The sequence below is a fragment of the Dysidea avara genome, chromosome 7 (genome assembly GCF_963678975.1).
Source record: "Dysidea avara chromosome 7, odDysAvar1.4, whole genome shotgun sequence".
Lineage (NCBI taxonomy): Eukaryota > Metazoa > Porifera > Demospongiae > Dictyoceratida > Dysideidae > Dysidea > Dysidea avara.
This window is the reverse complement of record NC_089278.1, coordinates 6,544,660-6,569,182: the sequence shown is the minus strand read 5'-3', so window position 1 is coordinate 6,569,182 and position 24,523 is coordinate 6,544,660. Positions and strand designations below refer to the sequence as shown.

General features: G+C 40.3%; 4 protein-coding genes across 4 annotated transcripts in view; 2 read left to right on the top strand and 2 right to left on the bottom strand.

Moving 5' to 3' along the window:
* Positions 1-3,630, bottom strand: part of LOC136260697 (uncharacterized) — an 8,477-nt gene extending 4,847 nt beyond the window's left edge. The window contains exons 1-4 of the mRNA XM_066054526.1: positions 2,975-3,630; positions 1,001-1,334; positions 669-801; positions 44-621 (exon numbers count right to left, since the gene is read on the bottom strand). Coding sequence (XP_065910598.1) covers positions 44-621; positions 669-801; positions 1,001-1,334; positions 2,975-3,501 — 1,572 coding nt within the window. The 5' untranslated portion in view covers positions 3,502-3,630. The remainder of the gene's footprint in view (positions 1-43; positions 622-668; positions 802-1,000; positions 1,335-2,974) is intronic.
* On the top strand, positions 3,533-5,602 carry LOC136260712 (peptidyl-prolyl cis-trans isomerase FKBP8-like). The gene is made up of 10 exons (XM_066054549.1): positions 3,533-4,111; positions 4,160-4,307; positions 4,361-4,448; positions 4,493-4,603; positions 4,652-4,726; positions 4,771-4,810; positions 4,856-4,939; positions 4,984-5,151; positions 5,197-5,343; positions 5,396-5,602. The coding sequence occupies exons 1-10, from the start codon at positions 3,746-3,748 to the stop codon at positions 5,474-5,476; spliced, it is 1,308 nt and encodes a 435-aa protein (XP_065910621.1). The 5' UTR covers positions 3,533-3,745; the 3' UTR covers positions 5,477-5,602.
* LOC136260730 (leucine-rich repeat serine/threonine-protein kinase 1-like) lies at positions 5,433-19,867 on the bottom strand. The gene is made up of 23 exons (XM_066054575.1): positions 19,812-19,867; positions 19,531-19,560; positions 18,538-19,480; positions 18,327-18,483; positions 17,507-17,680; positions 16,738-17,294; positions 16,571-16,680; positions 16,415-16,518; positions 16,219-16,359; positions 15,900-16,061; positions 15,435-15,609; positions 15,296-15,381; positions 15,089-15,248; positions 13,047-13,952; positions 12,758-12,921; positions 11,135-11,361; positions 10,882-11,077; positions 7,955-8,146; positions 7,665-7,901; positions 7,340-7,558; positions 7,005-7,286; positions 6,832-6,948; positions 5,433-6,777 (listed from the first exon to the last, which is right to left on the bottom strand). The coding sequence occupies exons 2-23, from the start codon at positions 19,550-19,552 to the stop codon at positions 5,617-5,619; spliced, it is 6,492 nt and encodes a 2,163-aa protein (XP_065910647.1). The 5' UTR covers positions 19,553-19,560; positions 19,812-19,867; the 3' UTR covers positions 5,433-5,616.
* Positions 19,839-24,523, top strand: LOC136260723 (osteoclast-stimulating factor 1-like). The gene is made up of 10 exons (XM_066054568.1): positions 19,839-20,043; positions 20,193-20,239; positions 20,291-20,341; positions 20,394-20,457; positions 20,513-20,569; positions 20,622-20,659; positions 20,709-20,778; positions 24,078-24,206; positions 24,256-24,351; positions 24,402-24,523. Exons 1-10 carry the CDS (start codon positions 19,908-19,910, stop codon positions 24,443-24,445), a joined length of 732 nt encoding a protein of 243 aa, XP_065910640.1. The 5' UTR covers positions 19,839-19,907; the 3' UTR covers positions 24,446-24,523.

The following is a 24,523-nucleotide window of genomic DNA, read 5'->3' as shown; positions in this document are numbered from 1 at the left end:
TAATGAAAGTATACTGATTAAGCTTAACACTATTGACACTCACGTCTATGTGAAATGTGCCAAATAATGTTTTAGGTAGTTCAATGGATTTTGTGATCAAGTCAACAAGCATCATTGTTTGATTATCAAAGGTAGCCACCATACTCCACATTGGATCAATAATTAATCTCTTTATTTGTGCTCTGTTGCCATCTCCAGTTGGCTTTGTGAAGCAGGCTCTAATGTTGTCAATGCCATTTTGTCTAACACAAGCCTCAAATACATGATACCATTCATCTGTTGAACTACAATTCTTAAAGTATTGATATGGCTGAGTGTGATTATCATAGTAATTCAGGAATGCAGTGTGATATTTATAGAGACTAATTTGTCTCTGGTTGATGCGATGAAAACTAGTAAACTTTCTACGAGTAGCAACTAAGTGAGTCCTCAGGCTGTGATGTGAAAAAGTGTACGCAAAGTTTTTACATTCAAACAAATTGCTGTCATTGCACTGAGCAATATGATGCTTGAGGTGACTCCACAGAAAGAAGTAAGCAGTCCATTGCGGAGCCATGGCATAGGCTCTGTCATAATAATCAAATATGTATCTTGTGTCCACAGGAATGTACAAGCGAGGAACTGTATGTAACGATAACAGTATAATTACGTACACATACAACACTCACCAGTAAAGTTGATATTCAGAGTATTAAAGGGAAGGCTAACTGTGAAATTTTTTCCTTGGTGCATCATTTTCAGAGATGAAGGCAAGTGAAGTGTGTACTCTCCTGGATGTCTTACTTGATAGTACAGTCTCAGCTATATATATATATATATATATACAGCAGTCACACAGTCATGTTAGTACAGACACACACGCACGCATGCACACACACACACACACCAGCCATTCAATGAAAACAACAAATTTTATATGCCCACGTGACAATACCATTTACAATCTAATTAAGATAATAATATTTGTGTCTGGCAAGAGGGGGTGGGGGTAACATGTTACCTTCTTGATCTGCAGCAATCCATCTTGAGATGATTCAATAATCTTGTGCTTAGGCAACAATTCAGGACCGTCTTCATTTTCTCTTCTATTATCATACTTTACCCTTCTGAAAGTAAATGGATGATGTATGAGGCCACCACGGGCAGAACATGTTGTCTGAGTACCCAGGAAATAATCACTTTCTCGTACAGTTTGTGTGTTAGTGAGGAAGATACTACCTGATGATGAGAAATACTTGACCATAGTATAGGGGACGTACTCCACATTAGCTCTAGTGGAGAACTTGTACACTGGTGCATAAAACCAGCCACCATCCAGGATGAAGTAGAAGTGACTGTGTAAGGAATACAATCATAAGCAGATAAATTAAATCAAACCATCTATACAGTGTACTTGTGTAGGTTTATCTTTGTCAGTACATATATATCAGTGTAGCAATGCCGGCTCTACTGTCAACACAACAAATAGGTGTTTTTTTTTCTTCTTTTCTTATTATCTGGCCCTAATAGCACTCACTTAAACCCTCACATATCTAGCTAGAAGCGAAACATAGAGCTTAACAAAACTGAAAGTAGACCTACAAAATACTGCATGGATTGCCAGCATAAGCACAACCCTCAAACAGGGTCAGGGTCATAAACAAGAAAGCCCAGTAGCCTAAGACTGCAGGGAGTGGGAGGAAGAGTCCAACTCCCAGGGGACTTCCAGGCAACAAAACTGAACATAAAAATGTTCAAGTATTGTGGCACTACAGACAAATAGAGTCAAAGTGCAGGTTGTAAAACTCGTAACCAAAATAGATAGCTACCGTGTACTATGCAGTCAACTATTGTTTGCTTTTAGATAGGATAAAGCTGATGTTTTATTACAAGTATTTCTATACGTGCCAATCTTGTGTGTTAATTCATGGTCTGCTGTACTCATTCTGCAAGACTATGAAACAATCGACAATGTGCAGTAAGTACAATGATGAACCAATCATTGATTAATAATGTAGAACATGTAAGATGGGTAGGTAAGAACTGTGTTTACTGTAGTTGTTTTTGTAATCATGCACACCTCCTTGCCATGCCCACACTGCTCCTTTTTTTGTGGCTTAACAAAGTAAAACTAGCTTGGCTCCACACAACAGTAAACATTGCCCACTTATTGCATAATCAAGCTATTCAGTCTCTCAGAAGATAAGATACTTTTATAGGCAGCACCTTCCTGACAAACGACATGCATGGAAGTTGTTGCAAGAAGTCAGCAGATCTTCACGGTAGTCTTGTGCCCAAACCACTTTTTCCCTTTTGTATTTGGGTGGGTTTTTCCCCACCCAAATACAAAAGAGGAAAAAGTGGTCTGCTATCTTCAGCTAAGTAGGGATGCACACTGCCTTTAAAAATCATCCTAGAGACAAGTTACACAATGAAATCACCTTTATAAATCTACATAACAAGAGACTGGGCACAGAATTTTATAAAATCACCTGGCCGCACACACTTGTCAGAACCCCAAAAGGCATACACATGCCACTGGTGAGTTTGTTATTGTGGTATACAATGGTGGCCATATGCCTGATTGAAGATAAAACACAAATTTTCATGTCTGCCAGCCTAACCACGCTGAACTATAGGCTGGCTTTATGCAATAATACCATATCCAGGTACTTTCCTTGAGCAGCGTATTAGACACCACAAAATTATTTAATTTATTATACTGTTTACCTATTGTATTATAAATGTCCAAGCGATAATAAGTAGTGAACAAGAATGATTGATGGTATTACAGCATAGCTTGGTGGGAAATCCCTAATTGGCATTGAACAAAAATAATCGTTATAACATGTCGAGATTTTCTCAGAGCGCTATGCTGTAATACCATATCACTCATCTGCTTGTCTCACTACTTTTTATCACTTGCGACATGATACCTATAAGTACTAGTATATACTCTAATAAAGCAGTCATACAATATGCGGAGCTGCGTTACCTCACGCGATCCTCTAGAGACTTGGGAAGTGAAAAACTGAACTCGTATTCATCATTAAACGTGTTACCCCTTTCTGTAGGAGCGACACTAGCCTTCCAGAACTGAATCCATTCTCCGTGAATGGCAACCAGGCACGCCCATTTGGCACAGCGCACGAGGTTGGGCATATCATCTCTCAGTAATCCTGAATTGTTCCAGGCATCAAGCCGTTCAAATTCTTGCCTTGTAGTGCTGAGAAATTTCGAATGTATCCACGCTCGATCATCAAATGGCCACAAAACTCTTGTAACTGGCCGAGAAAATACGACGGTGACCCTTACGTTCCAATTCTCTTCGTAGGTCTTGGGAGGGGGTAATTTTCTTCCTGGGGCAGGGTAAATCTTGGAAACTTCAGCACAACCGCCGAACGGCCAACGGGAAGAGTCGTTTGTATACGGCCCTAAAAATTCTGGTGGTTCCGGGTCTAATGAAACAGCAAATACAATCATAAATGCAAAGGCAACAGCTGGACCTAAAATTCCCGCCATTGTTACCCCCAATTAGTGAACGATTTCCGTTTTCATCTGTCTCAGTTACGGATATGATAGATATTTGCGCTAAATTCCACTACTGCACTAATTGGCTTGTGCGGTATGTTTTGTGAAAGCATAAAGTACGTATGGCGATAATTTTAAATTGCGAAAAGTTCCTAAAAGAGATATTGAAATTTTTTTACGAACTAAAAATTCTTTCAAAATATTTCTAGTAGCGCTAATTTACAGTAGCAGCGACATGTCGTCTGACGAAACAGCAAGCCAGACACGAAAAGAGGATGACACAGAAGCTGATAACGAACCGCAAGTAATGCATGACTCCTTAGGGAAGGACGCTACACTTAGCAATGGCCTAGATCATGGTAGCGAATCACTTAGCGAACAAGCACTTGAGACAGATTTGCAAAAACCTGACAGCTTACAAGAATTACCAAGCAATAACCAAGGAAGTAGTGAATCTATTAAAAGCCCACCACTGGATTCAAACGTCAGTTTAAATGCAGAAGAGTCACCAGATCACGTGAAGAAGACAGATAAGGACGCATCTCCATCACGTGATGATGAATGGCTGGACATACTAGGTACTGGGCACCTGAAGAAGAAGGTGAGCAGCACTTGACCTAGTTAGCTCAGTGTTTAGTAATGATTGTAGGTAATTCGAGAAGGCCAAGAGAATACAAGACCCACTCCAGGCTGTCAAGTGGTTATAAGAACTAAAGGGACACTTGAAGACAGTGGTAAAGAAATAGATGCCAATGATCGAGTCAGTTTTGCTGCAGGAGAGGGTGATGTGGTACAAGGTGACGATGCCACTGATTATGGTATGTAATTATTACCAATATTACCTCATTAGCTTGGGACCTGGTGGTTAGCCTGATGTGCACTGGGGAAGTGTGCTTAGTGAAGACAACATCTCGGTTTGCATATGGTGAATTTGGAAGGTGGGTAAAAGGTCTAATAGGAAAGTAATAGTGTGTTGTTGTAGAGAACCTGACATACCCCCTAATGCTTCAATACTCTATGAATTGGAACTGCTAGAAGTACAGGAACCTATTGATATAGCCACGTTGCCAGAAGAGCAACTGTTAGATCTTGTGTAAGCTGGTAGATGTGTGCTGCAGACTGAATAATGTTGCCTATGTAGTAATACAAAATGTAACAGAGGTAATTGGCTATTTCAAAGAAAGGAGTACATACAAGCAGTCTCTTCATATCAAAGGTATACAATATTGTATAAATGAATATTACCAAACAAATCTATAGAGGTAATAAGTTTCTTCAAGAGTACATGGAGCGAAGTGAAGTAAGGAGCGTGACTTGGTGAAGTTACCATAACACATTTGAACAGGTGGAGGATGATTTTGTGATGTCAAGTGCTATAAAGAAGATGAGAATCAGATGTTTGAATAACCTAGCTGCTACACAACTAAAGGTACACCACTTTGCCTGACACACGTCCCTTCATTTGACTGATAGACGGAGGCACACAATGAGTGTCTTGAGTCATGTGAGAAGGTGCTTGAACTAGACAAGGACAATGTCAAGGCACTGTTTCGTTCTGGTAAGGTCATGATACGGAAAGGTGAGAGTGCAAGTGCAGTCCAGCACTTGCGTCGTGCTCAAGAACTGAGCCCTAATGAGAAGGTAATAATAATAATAATTCTTTTGATGGTGAAGTTGTTTGTGCAGGTAATAAAATCAATGCTACGAGATGCTGTCAAACTCCATGAGGCCAACAAGAAGAAAGAGAAAGATTTGTACAAGAAGATGGTTCAGGGACTACAAAATGAACCAAAATCAGAGGGGAAAAACCACTTTAGTCAACCACACAGATGGGTAGGTAATCTCTTAAACTTGACGAGTTTTAAACTTGCTCCATCCATTGTAGGGCACATATGCTGTGGCCGCTGCTGCTGTAGCCGTAATTGGGATGGGCATTTTTTATTTCTTTCAAAGTCACAGACAGTAACAGCATTCAAATTTGTTTAATATTAAAATATAATCAGTAAAACTTAAAATACTATACACTTACAATAATAATATTAGTTAAAAGGCAATAGCTACCAACAAATTTAAAAAAAAATAGTCCACTCAACATTGTTTAATACTCTACGAAGAGTCTGGTAACTCTAGATCCAGCATCCTGTGGTTGCTCTGGTGGAACTCATCTATCTTAAGTTTATCCCATGCTTCCCACACGGTGATTTGTTGGTGGGGGGATATCCCGGACTCACACTTGTGCATGTCACTAGGCTCAAGCCACTGTGATGACACTACACACTGGTCACCAACAACAACCAACTTGTTCCCTGAACGGTTACCAAACTTTTCTGAGTTCTCATCACACAATCGGGCAATGACTTTGCCATGATCATCCCCTGGACCAATGTCAATAATTATTATGTCTCCCATTCCCCGACCAATCCACAGAGTATCTTTAACTAGCACCATTGAGGTAGCACGTGTTGAACCCATAAACTTCTTGAGAGCTTTAGTTCGGCTAGTTGCTCTTAACCTCAACATAGGGGAGCTGCTAGCATATTTGGAAGTAATCACTTTTGCACGTATTCTCATATCATTATTGTCCCTTGTCTTTGTATCAGCCAGGCTACGTATGGTATTCTCTCGTGAAAAGGGACTGAACCGGTTGGCACTGCTGGGCTCATTGCTGATGTCCAATTTCTTGTCTGGTGTAGGAGAGCCAGTTGGCGAGTGGTTGTTGCTGCCAGTGTCCACTGGTTGGGTGGTACCACCACCAGAATCAATAGCGTCAATTGTGCTTGGATCAACACGAATATGCTTGTCAGTTGGGTCCAATTGTTGACAGTCAAAGACATTTAGCAGCTGGTAAGTTTCAGCATCCCACTCCATCACAAACGACAACTGTCGGCCAATTCCCCATACTAGTTTGCCATTTGACTGCAACTCGTAGACAAAAGAATTCCGACGAACGAAGACAGGGAATGTAGTCATAATCTGAAGATTATCAGTGTTGACCACGGTAATGGAATTTCCACAGCCACACCACATTCGGTTCTTGCCCACAAACACCATGCACTTGGCAGCCCGAGTGTCCTCGCTGACTTGCAATACTAAAGGATTAGCCCAGTCTTCAGCTTCACTCTGAAACTCCTTCTCATGACAGACAATGGAGGCAGCATTAGAAGGAACAACAGCATCACCACGTTTGTTACCAACTGGGCCAGTTATACTCTTACGGTAAAACAGACAAAGGTTCCCATTTGCCAGTGAAGCAAAAACACATTTTACCTGAAACACAACATGTAGTGATAGCACCAATACACAATACACATGTGAACTAACCCTCCCTCCTTCAGTTTGTGTGGAGAGAGCCAGTACTGAATCCCTCATGGAATATGACCAAAGACACTTCGGATTTCCCATTCCTTTAGCAGTACCAAATACTTGTATCTCATGGTCCTGTTATTTAGTGCATGAGTATAGCACTGCATCTGTCTACTCAATAGTACACTCACAGCTGTGCCAATCCATATTCTCTTGTCCACTTCTCCTGTTGATGTCATACAGAACACTCGGCCACCTACTGACTGTTTCTCAGGCAGAGTAAAGATGCCTTTATGTGCATCCAGGATGCTGAAGTTGCGCTCCACATCTTGTCTTGCCCATGTCCAAACAGTGTAATTAGGGTCACTCTCCATAGCATGTATTGTGTCTATCTTCTGCAGTGGGTGTTCCCTTGCCTTCAGTAAGGTGTGCTTTCGACACAGGAAGCTTGGGTCAAGCAAATACTGGGTAACCTATACAAACAGTATACATGCTACACTAAACCCAGACAAAATATGCGTTGTACTTGATCTGCAGTTGGCCTGTCCATGGCTGCTTGACGCCAGCAATCATACATCAAGTCAATCATGCCAGAAAAAGCAGGGTCGGAGTTGAAGTCATATATTTCAGGTCTGTTGCCAGTGGTAATGGCCTTGTTGATCTCTTGAACATTCTGCTTCTCCTCAAATGGACGTGCTCCAGTCAAGAGCTCATAAAGGACCATGGCATATGAAAAGATGTCCACCTAGACATAATCAAGCACAAAAAGTCAACTGCTGTGTGTGAGTGTGTAGAACAATAAGTTTTTTTGATGTCCTCATACCTACAAACAAACTACCACAAAATGTTACCTTCTCATCAAATGCTTGGTCTTCTCCTCTCCTCCTCAGAGCTTCAGGAGCAACATAGCCAGGTGTCCCTTCTTGTCCCTTTACTCCACTGGGGTTAGCAAACCGTGAGATTCCATAATCAGCTATCTTGACATTGAGTACATCTGACGGGTCTAAAGACCACACAAGAATGTTGTCAGACTTGAGGTCCCGATAAATGATCCGCTGGCTGTGAAGGTACCTCAGAGCTAAGCTGACCTGAAGAATGTAACATCTCAATTGCTATACACATCACAAGTGCCATAAGATACCTGCAGTGCTATCCTGTAAGACATGGTATACCCCAGCACACCTCCAGGAATACGAAGGCTAGCTCCTACCCTGTCCTCTTGGGCCTCTTTCAGAGCAGCAATTCTCTTGTCAAGTATCCCAAACAAGCTACCCATTGGGGCTAGCTCCAGCACCAGACACATCGGCCGCACTGACACACCCAACAATGATACCTATACAAATCAAATGACATCATTAACATTTTGGTGTATAACCATATAAAACAGAGAGTGTCTTGTAACACCAGGCAAGAGTAAACAATAAAAAGAGAGTGTCTACTTCCATTATGGGCCATCAAAAATGACAGCCACACGTCCACAGGCATTCCTTGAATTTACAGGAAGGGTGTTAATATGCTTTGGCTTGCATACACACTAACTTTCAAGGGGCTACTCAAAGTCACCCCCTCCTAAAGTGTCAACTAGCACATATATCATAAACGAGAATTTACTATAATATCCAGAAAGACATGTGGCACTCATTTTTGATGGCCCATATTGGAGTTAGACATTGATAAAAAAAGCATGTGATTAGTCTAATATCACAATACAAGGGCCACGTGCTTTCTGATGTGCACTAGAAGCTCTGTAGAGAGTGCAACATGTAAGTAGGTACAAAGTGATGTTAGTAGTGTGGAGAGCCCATAAGTGCCAAAAGATGCAAAGTGCCACATATGAACTCCTGAGAGCAAACATGGTACTTTGAGTGGTACATTCAGCGTAGTTCAGAAAGTCGAAAATTTATACCTACACATCACTGCAACAGAGTTGCTGTTGACCTTACATAACCAGGTCTCATTCTAAACACCTACTGGTACACCAGCCACATAAAGCACAGCCTTGATCACTAAAATGGTCACTTGTTCAATAAGGGAACTAGGGGGACGTTTATCGGACCAGATAGATCACTTCTTCAACTTAGGGTTAGGACTAAAACTGACCATGCAATGATCAGAGCTGCCACAATGGAACAAACAAGCATTACATTAAGTGTACACATAAAAAACAAGTCATCATTATTCCCACGTTACAGTTCCCCAATCATGTTACAGTTCCCCAATCATGCACAATGGTATATAAACACAAAAGTTCCACAAGTGAATACTTCAGTTTCATATACTATAGAATGTCACAGCTAGTTGTGAAAGGTGACTTGCCCAAGTGTCAGATTTCCCAGAGACTACTTGGCTGCTATCCATTCCACAAACATCTCCTTTTTAACCTAACCTAACCTAACTCAACTCCTCCGTAGCCAGGTATGTCAGGTAATGACCACCACAAGTTCACACAGGTACACAACGTGACAGCTGGATGGATAGCTGGATAGCTGGATTGTAAAATACAACACAGGCAAAGCCAATTGCTGCATTATTACTAGTGAAACAATTATTCAGTTATTTGACTATTCGGTCGGTATGGCACTATTCCATTTGTTAGCACACTATTCGAATAATCGTTAGCACTTTGTACACTATATTCAGATGGAAAAGCCAGTCTTGAAACTTAAGATTGTGATATATCTATGCTGTAAAAACTAATAGCTCTTAGGCTTTACTTTGCTCCCTAACAAAAGGTTTCAGTACTTATTCAATAGAAGTATAAGCTTAAAGAATAATCGAATATTCGGTCGTTTTGTTCACAACTATTTGAAAAGTAAAATTGCTATTCGTAATCATTAGTCTTGAGAAACCACAGGAGCTATGTTGTTCATAATAAATGCATTTTGCACTTTCCGGTTATCTTCTAAGACTCACCTTTTTCACAATGTTCATCTAAATTACAGTTTTTGTCATCAAATTATAAAAAAACCAACTAGGATTACTTTTGCTGGTTTTTGCAATACACAATGTCACCATGCACACTGTACCGCACCCTACACTTTCCAAATGGCACCCTTGCTATGCATTGATGGAAGTACAGCATGATTCTCCATGCAGTAGAGCTGAGCGATACTGCCATTTTAGTATCACGATCGATACTAAAGCCACTATTCACGATACTGAATAGTTCACGATACTTACAAATATGTCAATCATAGCTGGTGCTACATAGTGTATTCCTCAGTATTCCTGCAGGAAGTCTTTAAAAGTAGCATCACTGTCATCCTTGTTTACAGTAACAGTTATTGTAACACATGCTTTGAAGTTATGTTATGGTGTTCACACCTCTCTGCAGGGGTAACCAGGTTATGACTTAAAGGATTCTTGAGCCTAATACAGCATAGCAAATGGAAATAATGTACAGGCATGGTATCACGATAGTTAATAACAAAATATTGCGATATCGATACTTTCAAAATATCGCGATATATCGCTAAAACGGTAGTATCGCTCAGCCCTAATGTATAATATATCAAACTAGTCTGATAGATTGGCAAATACATACCACCAGAAAGCTTAACACACACACACACACACACACACACACACACACACACACACACACACACACACACACACACACACACACACACACACACACACACACACACACACACACACACACACACACACACACACACACACACACACACACACACACACACACACACACACGTACACAATGCAGTGCACACTTAACAACACTAGACAGTTGTTTACTAAATCTACATGCAAATTTTGCAACAAGATTCATAACCTAACAGCTATCCATTACAAACTGTGTACTCAGGACCCAGTGTCCACCACATGGTGAAGTGGCTAGCCTCCTCCACTGTGTCTCATGCCACTCACACCTGTTAACTACAACAACTGGGCCAACCTTGTGACTATATAGAACAATGGGCTTTCTATCAAATCAAGGATGATACAATAAGCAGTTAACACAAATGAAAGTGTGTTCCAGTTTACCAGTTAACACATACACACATAGCTACCACACAACACTAACTCACTAAGAGGTACACTCACCACATAAGGGTTATCTAACTGTGCCAATACTGTGACCTCCTGCCTGAGGTCACGAAACAAAAACAATGCCTCATCTGCAGAAACAACCTCTTCTTCTGCAGGAGCAGGCAACGTAGCACCCTCAGCCTCAGCTAACGCTAGGTCAACTTGACTGGCAGTGAGGAACTGCTTCACAGCCACTATGTTGTTACAATACCTGAATATGCAGGTGTATATCACACTATTGTACTCTAATACTTTAGTACTGGCCTACCTCCCCTTGTAAACAGCCCCCGCACCCCCAGCACCTAAACGTGTTGAAAGGTCCATGGGGTTAAACTCAAATTTGGAGATGTCAAGATGCCACTGTACTGGTAAGTCAGTTAGCAACAGATCAGGTACAAGGTCAATGAGGGGCACTTCAACGTTGTACTCTTTGCACTCTATCACATCTTCCTGTAGCGCAGCTGCTGCGCAATCTTCCAGTGAGAAAATGTACATCTGAACAATTAGAATAACAACAACTTTAAAATGTTCTTCATGAAGATCATAGTTTCACATAAAGGAGTAAAGGAGAAAACTTAACACTGACATGGCCATAAGCCACTATAATGAGATGTCTTATTTATAAACTTAACAGCTGTTATAGAACTTTGTGTGGGCGAGATCAAAGGAAAAAGTGTACTTTAAATTTCATAAAGTACACTCTTAGCCAGCCAACAGTGCTTCATCGACCACAAAGAGTGCTTTATTGAACGAATAAAGCACTCTTTGCGGTGCAATAAAGCACTCTTTGTGGGCAATAAAGCACAGTTGTCCACGTACTCTAGTGCAGGCTAATAGCCTGTGGGGCTCACACCAGTACGACTAATCACCCAAGCCGGTGAAGGCTGATAGGCTCACCGCGCTGAGTGATCAATCACCCCAGCCAATACGAGTTCTACTACTGGATTGCTTTTATAGACATACCTAAATGCTTCAATGATGGGTGGGAGAAGGTAACGTTGCTGTTACGTTTGTTAATGTAAACGGACAAGTCCTGGAGATATCACGGAATATTTCACCATGTCACTCACAATCGAATCAATTGTGGGTTGCGAGCAAAACAAAATACACCATGAACGTCTACCATGCCAAACTATAGTAAACTACACGTGAGTTACTTTGTTAAACTAATCTGTGTGCATTCAGGCTGCTAATAGTTCGTGCAATGCATGTTAATTACGAGTCCTAGTGTATGGTGAAGCTACATGACTAGAAAGTTCTATAAATATTTAAAGCATAGCCTTGCTCGTGCTATATGAAAAATAAAGCATCTCGGCCGTGCACCTTGTGCTTTATTTTTCATGTAGCACTTGTGGCTATGCTTTAACGTATACAAAATAAATATGACTGACTGAGTAAAACTCCACCATGTTTGCAACTTCTTATAAAAACGTACTGGGTTTTAAAACAATATACTGAAGTTTAAATCACTTCAGTGTCCAGTGAAACAAGGCTCAGATCAATAAACTCCTACCATCGGATTCAATGTTCATGAACGTAAGAATATTATTAAGTGTTGATACAGTGAAGACACAGCAAGGGTGCTGGTTCATAATTTTAAAAAAGCTTATCACTACTGTTTCTTTAGGGATATAGGCTTCTTGTTCATGCACATGCAGGAAGCATTATACAGAATAGCGGAAAAGCAATAAAAAGAAATTAAGAAATGTGTGAAAATGGCAGGTTTTGCTTAACCAGCCACAAATGCTCAAATAAGGGCTTATGATATAACCAAGAGTAACATATTAAGTGGGCCTACTTGTTTGGGCTGAAAAGTAAATGGCCAGTCACAATTTTACATAAGAAAGTTGCTATGGGTCAATTCTCTCTGTTGCTGCATTCCTGTGCTGACCTTCTTTTCCTTTTCAATTTCATAATCATCATCATCATATTCATCATCATACTCATCGGTTTTGGGTGGCAGCAATGGTGAAGAGGTGTAGAGATGGTCTGGTACTACCCATGGTACCTGTCTCTCTATTAAACTGTCCCCATACTGATTAGCTTCATTTAGTCCTGTGCAATGTAATGTAATCACTATGCTGTACACACACACCCATGCCACGCACGCACACATGTGCATACACACACACTCACACATACGCACGCACGCACACACACTAAACACACACACTAATCACCTGGGAACCACTCATCAATCAAAGCATCAATTTGGTCCACAATGTAACCCATTGGTGAGAAGTCATTAGTGTATGACCACACAGTCACATCAACACCTTGAGTGCTACGATCACCATCACTCGGTAGACGGATAGATTGATGCATGCTGTGTCCAACACACACACCAGCAACCTCAGTGGATTGGGAGTGAGCGGCCTCTACCAAGAACCGGCCAGTGTTGTGAAACACAGCTATGCCACGCCTCCAATAAACAAAGTCACCCTCTTGTCTTCCTCTCTTTCCACGAGTGGAGATACCAGCCCTCTTCAAGTTGATCATAAGTCGAGATATCAGGCGACTCCAAAAGCCACTTGGAATGTACGCCATTTTGTAACGCCGCCTTACACTACTTATTTCACCAGGCTTGTTGAAGGAGACACTCTGACCTTCTTTGTCATCTTTCTCAGAAGATGTTATATTTATTGCCCCCGACACTGTGTTCCCCCTTTTCACCACTTTTTCTGGTAAGTTTTTGCCCTTTGGCACATATGTAAAACTTCTTTCAACTTTTATTCCTGCTGGCACAAAGGTTGGCTCAAAGTTCATAGCAGGACGGTCCATGGGCAGCATGGAAGGGATCAGCCGAGTCTTGTCCCCAAGAGAAAGAGCAATTTCAAATCTCTCCAGCAGCTGTAAATACTGTGGGAAATATCTACTAGGAAACCGTCTGGAGTCCCGAAAGATGAAGGGCAGGTTTGATTCTCGGAGTATCCCATTGTGGACAAAAGAGTGTCGTTCCCGGACAGTGACCACTTCAGCTAACATGTCACACAACCAAACGGGATCAATGAAGTAGAGATTGTTGAGACCACGAAGATGATCATTGTAGTGTAGTAAGATCCCATTATCATGAAGGAACTGTGCCGCTATAGGTGAACAAAAAATGATGATAAATTAAACAATTCTTTTCAACACTACCAAAACACAACCAACTTGTTGACTGCCACAATGATTAAAATATTATCAGAGGACACTGCCCACAAAGAGCTATCACTCCTACTCCTCACCCACAAGTTCCAATAACCAGTCACAAGATCAACCCACAAGTTCCAACCATCAGCACCAAAATACAACAATAAAATATATTGGTTGAGGTCAATCAATATGCATCACTATATTTAGCAATTGTCATATTTGGTATGGGGCAGGGGCACAAGAGCAGCCCATGAGTTACAAACAACGTTGTATTGGTGCCAAACATTGTTGTATTGGTGCCAAACATTTTCTCAAGTCAGTGGAACACACACACACACATACATAGCACAAGGAACACCATGCTGGCAAGTTTAAATGACATTGGTTATTCAAGTCAATTACTCCAGCCAACACTGTATTATGACAATAATAAACGTGCCGCAGAAGAATGCCATCATTCAGATGGGAATTTAGTGTTTAAAGCATTGCAGGTCTGTATAGTTGCACAGCAAGTATAAATTTAGTGGCTGCCCACACTAAAACTATTGTTCATCTCAGAACTTAGTTAAAAAATAACAAACAGTTTAGTTTAAATCATTTTATACGCTATCCGGATAGTACCCCTTTTCTGTTACACCTTATCAGTTAGTAAGTCAAGTCATTAGGTCTAAGTCCCTGAAATTAGGTTAGGTAATCCTAAGACTGCAGCACATGTTGCTGTCAGACCTTCAGTGCTGGTCACTGTAAAGTGCTAATAATAATAAAATAATAAATATCCACTACTCTATGCAGATGACTGCAGTAAATCTTTCTGATAAGATAACAAGTAGATGTTGTACTGCAAAAATCCAGTGTAGCTAGCCTGTAAAAATCTATGTAATCTAACATTAACAACTGGTTGCCACGGAGTTCACAGAAACACACACACAAACAAGTGACCTCTCAGCTTTTTTATAACACTACCACAATTTCTATGCAAGATTTTAGCCATCAGGCCCACCACCTTATAAACACACTCCACTATAGACCAAATTCACGACTGTCAGGTCAAACACTAGGTCAAGTATGTAGGATAACCCTGACTTACCCAGTTGGAGTTCTTCAGGATCAAGTATATCATTTTTAGGGTCACTTCTTGCTAAAACTGCAAAGTCTTCTTCATTAAGAACCGGAGGTTGTTCTTCCTTGCGCAGTCTCTCCACCTCGTTCAACACAGCTTGTTGTAGCGACACATAACTGGATGGTACCTAACAAACAATACATTCATCTCTATAACTAGCAGTAGATGACTCACCATCATTCCTATCACTTTCTCTTTAGTGTGAGGGTCTATTGCTTGTACTGCAGCATTCACAACAGCATCTTGCAGCTTGGAAATGCCTTATGGACCAGACAAATAACACTGACTGCAGGATAGGAACAGCCATACTTACCATCTTTAGTAACAGCAGACACCTCAATAATATCCTCAATGGCAGGAAACCCAGAGCCGCCGTATAAATCTCTGATTTTCTCCTGGCACCGTGTCTTCACTTCATCTCTCCGGCTCACTGGCACCTTGTCCAGATGAGTCGCCACTATTATAACAGGTGAACGAGGGGCCCTGGCCTACAAGCAGAATATAATACAGTCAAAACACCATGGATATACACCCATGACATGCATACACTACACTAAGAGTCCAATTGTGTTTGTGATGGCAACCAAAAATACTTCATGCCATACAGCAGATCTTAAACTCTATGCAATCCTTCTCTATGCAATGAAAGACAAGCCTCTAGTTCTGTAATCTACCACTGCAAGTGGAGAGTTAGAGCATGTGTGTAGCAACAAGTTGGACAGACAATCAGCATACACTTTCCCATTTCCCCACTTTAATAATTCTCCAATATGCTCACCTGAATGTTGAGCAACCATGGCCTGAGATTTTCAATTCCTTCATCACCTTTCTCCATGTTCCAGACAGCCAAGTAGAGAGTGTTACGTGACAGGAAACACTGATGAGTAGCATAGTAGACCTCCTGACCTGCCAAGTCCCATGTGCTCAAACGAATCTCTTGCTACAGGTGTAAAGAGTACAAAAATGGGTTCAACTCCAGCAATCAATATTAACCATGTACATACAGTACATGTGTAGTATGTATCTGTGTGTGCGTGCGTGCGTGCATGAGCTGTATACAATGTGTACACAATATATCAATACAAGAAGGGAGTTACACTTGCCTTGGGTGCTCCCTTCTTAGTTGACTTTAATGGGATGCACCACTCATTGACACACACTCCAACAGTGGACACATTCTCAGGCAATGGGGCATTGATGTCTCGTAACACAGACAACAGCGTAGTTTTACCTCTTCCCTAACAAACAAGAAAATATACTCAAAACCAGTGACCTCACCAGTATAGTGCATACCTGCAAACCCACAACCATTAGCTTCATCCGGTTGTATGGGACACAGCGACGCAACTGTGCCCTGAGATAGGCAAGCAGCTGTCGAGTAGTACCACCACGAACATCTGCACACACACGTGGCATCATTCAGTGTCACAACTAGCAAGAGGTGCATACCAGGTCTGACGTGTTGAGGTACATTAGTAAGTTTCAACCCCTTGATGGACAGTTCCCAGCAGTTCTGCAATTTTCCCAGTTCAAGTGGCAACTCAGTAACATTAACATTGCTGTAACACATGAAATATACACAGTCAACAGTGCACTGTGTGCTTGCCAATACTCACTCGCTCAAATCAAGACGTGTTAGAGCACTTAAATTTCCCAGTTTTTCAGGAATGCATTCGAGGCTGTTTGAGTTGAGATAAAGCGAGTGTAATGAACTACTCCACATCTCATAGGGAAGATCTCGGGAGACATCATCTACTGGTGCTAAACTAGTTGTTGTCAGTTGTGTTGTCGTTGATGTTCCTGGATTTGGCCGACGAGGACCTCTCCCCCATATGTGTCGTATCTTATGGGTAACACTGTCCTTGCTCTGTGGAGCATTTGCAGCTGTAGAGGACAAGCTGTTTGACCTATCCTGGTAGGATATGGCTACCAGTTTGTTGTGTGATAAGTTGAGCTTGACAAGGCGACCACAGTTCCAAGCATCAGTGTGAGGCAGTATATGTATGTAGTTGTGTGACAGATCAAGATTAGTCAACTGTGTAAGCTGGGCAATGTTGGATGATATCTCTGCTATGAGGTTGTGTGATAGAAATAACTTCTCCAGTGAGGTCCAACACTGAGCAGCACCCATCGGTAAGTCAACTAGCTTATTGTGGGATGCATCAAGCAATGTCTACACCGTGAAAATGATACCAGTATGTAACAGTATGTAACGTGCTATGCTTCAAACAGTAACACATTAACAATACTTACACACACACTAGCAAATGAAACAAAAGGAAATACTAAATACTTGGGAAAAGGAGCCCATGGCTCCTGTTAGAAACATAGCACAAATACAAACAAATACATCAGTTATTAGAAATACAGCATAACATAACTCACCAAGCTATTACAGTACCAACAAACAGTTTGTGGTATCAACTCTATGTTATTGTAGGAGACATTGAGTGATGACAAACGCTGAAGACTAGTGAAGACATCAGGCAACTGCTGGAGACTGTTATGGGACAAATCAAGTCTCTTCAGCTTCACACACTCCCAAGAAGTGTTAGTGACCTACAACAACATTGCTGGTATGAACAATGGCATCAATAATAATGTAGGGTGAACAATACAGTAACCACTTCACTATGCAAATGGCAACATTGTCACTGTCTAGGCTTCACTTTCATTGTACAGTAGCACCTGTTACATTGACAATTTTTGCACATTTTTTCTTACTTGGAAATGAAAGTATATATACTCAGAAATACAATGTCACTTGAAGGTACCGTGCTTCTATTTAGGTTGGTATGATAGTTAACATTATCCACAGAATAGTGGGCATAAAATTGGTAGTCTCTAAGGTCAGCATGGTCCCCACATGTTACGGCAAAATGACACACCACATATCACACATTTGGTTATATAACATAGGTAAAATTATACTCCAATAGCTTTGTCAGTCAGCTTGGTTATGCTGACCATTCAAATAGTCTAACATCAAGATCTTGAAATATGATTATTCATAACTCCCTTTTAGTGGATTTGTCATACATCCTTCAGATGCTAACTACCAGGACCAATATAAAAACTACCAGATCATACCTTGCAAGCCTCAAGTTCACATTTTTTTACATACTTATACAACTTGTCAAATGGTTAGTACAACACCATAATCACAATAGAGAAGTGCATAATACTACCCCCTGCATCTCCATACCATTCCTCCACTTGAAGTTGCACTAACATCCTCAGGATCCCCAGGAAGAGTACGCAGCAAGTTGAATGAAACATTCAGTACCACCAATTCTGGTAATTTAAACAAGCCACTAGGAAGAAACGTGAGCTTGTTATGTGAAATATCTATTTCCATCAACCTGAAAAAAACATTTTAACAAATATCCTCAAACCGCACAACACTGTTAACTCACAGCTGACTTTTCCAGGGCACTTCTTCAAGAGTTAACTCAGACAGTTGATTTTTGGACAAATCGAGCATCCTTAATTGTGACAAAGAGAACAACTCAGGAGGAACTAAAACCAAAGAGTTGTCTCGTAGTACCACTTTTGACAAGTGTTCAGTAAATCCAGCGAAAAAAGACCAGGGTAGGTGAGCCAATCCCATCTCTTGCCACTTGGCTTGTAGATAAGTGATGTCTTTACTAGCACCCGGTGGTCGACTGGACTGTACTATTCTCTTTGATAAAACTTGTTTGATAACATCAGGTGCCGCTAACACAATGGTGTGGGTGATTGGGGAGCCAAGATGAATCAGGAACTCTGCCACGTCAACTTTCTTCCGTTGACATGCCATGTGCAAGAGGGTATCCTTCCCATCCGTACGTGAACAATCTTTTCCATTCAAGGTTTGCCGAACATTAAATTTAGTATAGTCCATCAAATACTTCACAACTGGCAAATGGCCTGCTGCACACGCAGTAAAGATCAGAGGTGGATTTGTAAAAGAGCGCACATCTGCACCAAGGGTAACTAGGTACTTGAGGATCTCCAGTTTTCCTTCAACACATGATAAAAATAGAGGGCTGAAGGCACCTTGTTGAATCTGATAGTCTGCTCCATGTCCAACAAGGTATTTCACAAGATTTAAATTTCCTGCCTTCGTGGCTGCAGCCAGTGGTGTGCCAAAGCTAGTTGGAGTATTTACATTTACCCCAGCAGTCACCAAACACTTCACCACATCATAATGATTGCTCTGGCATGCAGCATAAATGGTCTTCTCTCCAACCCTCAACTTGCTATCAGGTAAATTAGTAGCAGCCAACAGTTCTTTAATTTCTGACTCCGTGTCAACCAGCTGCTGAACAGTGGCCAAATCTCCGCACTGGCAAGCAGTAAACAGCTTCTTTGCCATTTCTGGAAAGACACAAGTAAAATTTGTTTAAAATCTCGTACAATCGACTCACCTTCTCTAAACGCGTGAGACATCCTCCACCCTATATAATGTGCACGGCAATCGTTAACATTATCAATGTAATTAAAATATTTCCTGCAAGCAAAACACCTTAAACCTGCTAAGTTATTATCGTTTCCTTCTTATACTCTAATTAATGCAGCCCCTTTACTAATTTTTACCAATTCCTCAAATCATTACAAACTTTGGATCGCAATTACCACTCTCTTAGAACATATCAAACGTATAACAGAAATACCAAACGCACTGTGCACGGTACATCCAAAAACTAACCTTGCAACTGAAATATTTTCCGGTAAAAATTAGGGAACAACTAAGTTACATTAAGTTTGTACGTTTTATTTTCGCGAATTTTAACGCTGATTCAAAATGTTTAAAAAGAAGAATAAATCAAAGAAAGAGAAAGAAGTGGCAGCAGCAGTAGCACCTACACAGCAACCAGCTACACAACAGAATACATCCAAGCCTCGAGGACCCAATCCGCCTCCACCCAAACCGAAACCAGGTATGCTCAACGTCCCCGTGTGTAATATAACGACGTATAAGAGTGTGTGTCCCCTCACGGTTTTATTATCTTGATCAATGTACCAGTATAACAGTACGGGTGGTGTTCCTATTGATGTGCTATTATTAGAATAATATTCAATATTATAGGCAAAGTGCAAGTGTATAGAGCAGTGTACGCTTACACAGCACAGCAGGTAGGCTGTGGTGTTCACTAGCAGTATTGTGTAAGTGTGACATTATTGTAGCCAGATGAGTTGAGCTTTGAGGAAGGGGAGAACATATATGTATTAGAACAGGTATGCTGACCTAGCTATATCACTTGTATGGGTAGTGTTGTGTGTATTGCAGTCTGACATTGGTTGGTGGAAAGCTAAGGTTGGTACTAAAACTGGCCTTATCCCATGTAACTATGGTGAGTTGTTATAATACCTTTACCATGTCATTGCAACTCTTGTGATATTTGTTAGTTGAACAAGGAGGAGCTGAGACCATAGATAATCCTCTACATGAAGCTGCTAAGAGAGGTTTGTAAGCCATATATAGCTTGTTTCAATCATTATGGTATTGTCTGTGTAGGCAATGTTGGATTTCTTAATGAATGTTTAGCTAATCAGGTAATGACATATGGGAATAATATGTGTTGATACTTCCCTGCCTTGTTAGGTATCTGTGAATGGCTTGGACAAGTCTGGCTCAACCCCACTACACTGGGCAGCCAGTGGTGGTCATGCAGGTAAGTGAGACATCAATTGCCTTATAATTTTAATTTGCATATTATTAAAATGTGTATGTTCCATCACTGTCTGAAGTATGGGATTATTGTCAATCCATGTATGACTTTTCTTTTTGTTAGAAAATAGTTTCTATATTTCCTAGTACATCCCCCATTTAGGGCAAAGCTTTAGAGCAGTTGGGTACATTGTACATCACTATAGCTTTATGTATGCACTAATTGTATTTTATATATGCTCAATGTTGGGGTAGTTACTTTTTAAATAGTAACCTGTTACTTGTTACTATTACTTGCAGCAAAACCTATTTAGCTAGTTATTTATTTATTATTTTATTTATTTGATACTGGGCAGGCAGCACTGCTGATATTTCCCAGGGGACTAGCTTGTCCCAGACAATTACAAAGAAAATTAACTATAAATGATATGTGCATATAATAATTGTCTATTTGGTCATGAAATAAATCGAATGATGTTGATTCTATAACATGTGGGGGTAGAGCATTCCATTCCCTGATGGTTTGTGGAAAAAAAACTGTTAACATAGCTAGGCATCTGTTTTAATATTGTATGTCTGCTGGTGGTGAATCCTCGTTGCTGTGTTAATACTTGTAGTTTGGAATTTCCAGAGCTGTAAGATTGTTAATAGATTTGTATAGTAAAGAAAGGCACATCCTTTTACAATGATATTACAAGGTAGGCCAGCTGAGATATTGTAACCTGGCTGATACGCTGTGGCTGTAATCATAGTCATTAAATATCCAACGTAGAGCTCGCCTTTTCAATGGAAGCAATATGGTTACTATGGTGGATCCCAAGTGGAACTTGCACATTCCAGTGTTGGTCGAACTAGGCTAAAATATGCTGGCTTAGTTACATATTACTCATAAAGTAAAATAACTATAATACTGTATTACTTTGTGTGCACAGTCTTAAGCTGTCATGTGTGCAACTACTATCTTATCATGTGACACATCATGTTGTTGGACAACATGTTAATCTTGTGTTCAAGAGAAAGTAACTGGTCAGTAAGCGAGCTTCATTCATATTTTTAATTAGAGGTGGGTTGTTACTGCTCCTTACTTCGTTGTGGCTAGTGGTTACTCAGTGGTTTAGTAACAAGATTAGTATGTTACTTGTATTAATTCTAAACAAGTACACAGAAAAATTTGGAATTTTCAACTAGAGTAGGGACCATAGCACATCGATAAAAAGTACTGAAACAAGTTGGAGTAGACACCATATTAAATCACAGTAAACAATAAAAAGTGTTATATCCCTACTGTGCATTTCCATCTTGAGCACAGTAGGGATATAACACTTCTTATTGTTTTACTGTGATTTAATATCGTGCCTTGTTTCAGTACTTTTTATCGATGTGCTATGGTCCCTACTCTAGTTGAAAATTCCAAATTTTTCTGTGTACTTGTTTGTTAACTTTTTTTTGTAAATAATCATTATGATTGGTGAACCCACGCATACCACATCTGAAATGGAGCCGCGCGTCCCAGCAATATCAATTATTGTCTAAAAGGTGAAGTATCCATAATGCTTCGTCGTCTGCTATGTTCAACCCGTTACACAGCATTTCAAATCAAGAACTGTCTTAAAAACACCTCTGCAATCCATGCATATACTAAAAGAAAGAAATGGTGCCACGCGCCCTAGTTATATTAATTATTGTCTGAAAAGTGAAGTATCCATTACGCTATGTTCAACCCGTTACACAGCAGTACGAATCAAGAACTGTTCGAAAAGCACCTCTGCAATCAAAATAGCCACTATGAAAAATATGGACGATTTCTGTTACGAAGGGAAGCCATCACGTGCTACCACCAAATCAACACTTTTTGCTGTCAGCAAAGATGAATGGGACACAAAGGAGGACACTGGTAAGTCCATGAAGAATGCATTGTGTGTACTGCGGTATGCCAAAAGGCACCAGTCAGGCTGAAGTGACATTGAACAGTGAAAAAATCAAGCCCGTAGCCTTAGCCGTTATCGAATTACGCTTGTCTGAAAGAATCAGGCAGTGAGTCAGTCAGTAGAAAATTCTGTTAAATAAATTATTTTAAAAATTCCGTAGCAACTTGTTGAAAGCGTTTCGGGTCGATCTGAAAGCTGTTTTGGGCTTAGTTTTACCCAACCAATACTGCCTCATCATCATCAGGGAAAATTAAAGCTGTTTTTGGGTGATATTTTTCCGTGGGCCACGCCTACTCCTTTGTGGTCCCTACTATACAGTTACTATCGTACTGTATGATTTGTCCACCATTCAATGCTTGAACACAATGTTGAAGTCCTTATTTTCATAATTGATTGTTGCACCACTCAAGTGCAGCTACTATTGAAAGTGCAGCAAGTAGATATAGTACTGAATATTTGAGTAATTACAGTATCTTCATTACTTCGCATTACATTTGTAAGTAAAGTAACATTGCTAGCTTAACTTTCATAGCATATTTCGTTGTATTACTTAGTTACCTCAAAAGGTAATAATGTTATGTAACACTGTATAAAAGGCTATTTGCATGGCTAGCAGAAATTCTTGCCAGAGGTTTTATTCACAGAGTGCAGCATTTTCATAATTTGCATTAAGGTGAAAGATTCTCCTACCACATAGACGTATATTGTAGTCTAGGAAGCTATGATGGTGCTACTTGTCTTGTCTGACCTCTTGGTAGTAGTTATTGTCTACAATTTGTTGTTACATATTGTGTATGGAAATAACTGCTTATAAGCATCAGATGCACACTGAGCACTGCAACCTCATGGCAGTGATTACCTGATCTAGGTATGCTTTGGAGTTTTGCTGCTTGTGAGGTATTTACAATTCCACAGACACCTGCAAGTAGAGCTATATGCCTCAGCATTCCTTCTTTGCCTGCTTTTAGTCATAGTCATCATCAGCTAAAATAAAGAGATAACTATATTCATCTGGAAAGTTTACTGATGAGTTATTATAACACTAAGTGAGCACTGATTTGATAAGGAAAGTAGCCATTAGGTGACCCAATCTCAATCATCCAGCAAGAGTTCCAAGTACTATTTGAGGGTTGGAGATTCGCTTTTGTTATTGCAGACATCTAAGGATGTGTGCTGTCATGAAAACTGTTAGCAGTATTACCTGTAAATTCTTGAGTATATGTGCAATAACCTATACAGTCTAATGTGACCTTTTAAGAGTACTGGATTAGGATCTCCTAGTATTCAGTTGTAGGGCTGTGGTAATTGATTTATACTTGCTACTGTTTATGAACATATGCACATTTGTCTGTAAATATGTTGTATTGTTTGTTAGAGTGTGCCAAAATTTTATTGGCGGTACCCAACATTGAACTTGATGTACAGAACAAACTTGGAGACACAGCACTGCATAATGCTGCATGGAAAGGACATGTAGCAATAGTAGAAATGCTGCTAGAGAAAGGTACACACATGTAACTGTATGCAGTATCGACTGCTGGCTATATACACAGGTTGCAAGATGAACTTGCTGAACAATGAAAAGCAAACTCCCTATGACTTGGCAGCCAAGTCCCCTGAGTGTGGTCGATTACTAATGCAACACTCTAGTAAGTATCCTTAATGATTATGTCATTGTGATGTTATTATTTGTCACTAGCTACTGCCGATGATGAGTATGGTGATGATGAGGACTCAGATTAATATATTTTTTATTCTTGTAACACACAATACTATTGTATTTTTGTTATTGACATTGGATGGGATGTTTATACTCTGTGA

Excerpts from the sequence above, each read along its gene's own strand:
- LOC136260730 (XM_066054575.1), bottom strand. The coding sequence starts at position 19,552 with ATGTCTCACGCGTTTAGAGAAG. Across the intron at positions 17,681-18,326 it reads CAACTTCAAGTGGAGGAATG|GTCACTAACACTTCTTGGGA; the intron begins GTATGGAGATGC and ends ATGTTGTTGTAG. Across the intron at positions 16,062-16,218 it reads AGGGAGCACCCAAGGCAAGT|CAAGAGATTCGTTTGAGCAC; the intron begins GTAACTCCCTTC and ends TTACACCTGTAG.
- LOC136260723 (XM_066054568.1), top strand. The coding sequence starts at position 19,908 with ATGTTTAAAAAGAAGAATAAATCAAAGAAAGAGAAAGAAGTGGCAGCA. Across the intron at positions 20,044-20,192 it reads TCCACCCAAACCGAAACCAG|GCAAAGTGCAAGTGTATAGA; the intron begins GTATGCTCAACG and ends TCAATATTATAG. Across the intron at positions 24,207-24,255 it reads AGAAATGCTGCTAGAGAAAG|GTTGCAAGATGAACTTGCTG; the intron begins GTACACACATGT and ends CTATATACACAG.
- LOC136260712 (XM_066054549.1), top strand. The coding sequence starts at position 3,746 with ATGTCGTCTGACGAAACAGCAAGCCAGACACGAAAAGAGGATGACACA. Across the intron at positions 4,308-4,360 it reads AGAGGGTGATGTGGTACAAG|CTTGGGACCTGGTGGTTAGC; the intron begins GTGACGATGCCA and ends TTACCTCATTAG. Across the intron at positions 4,811-4,855 it reads AGTACATGGAGCGAAGTGAA|GTGGAGGATGATTTTGTGAT; the intron begins GTAAGGAGCGTG and ends ACATTTGAACAG.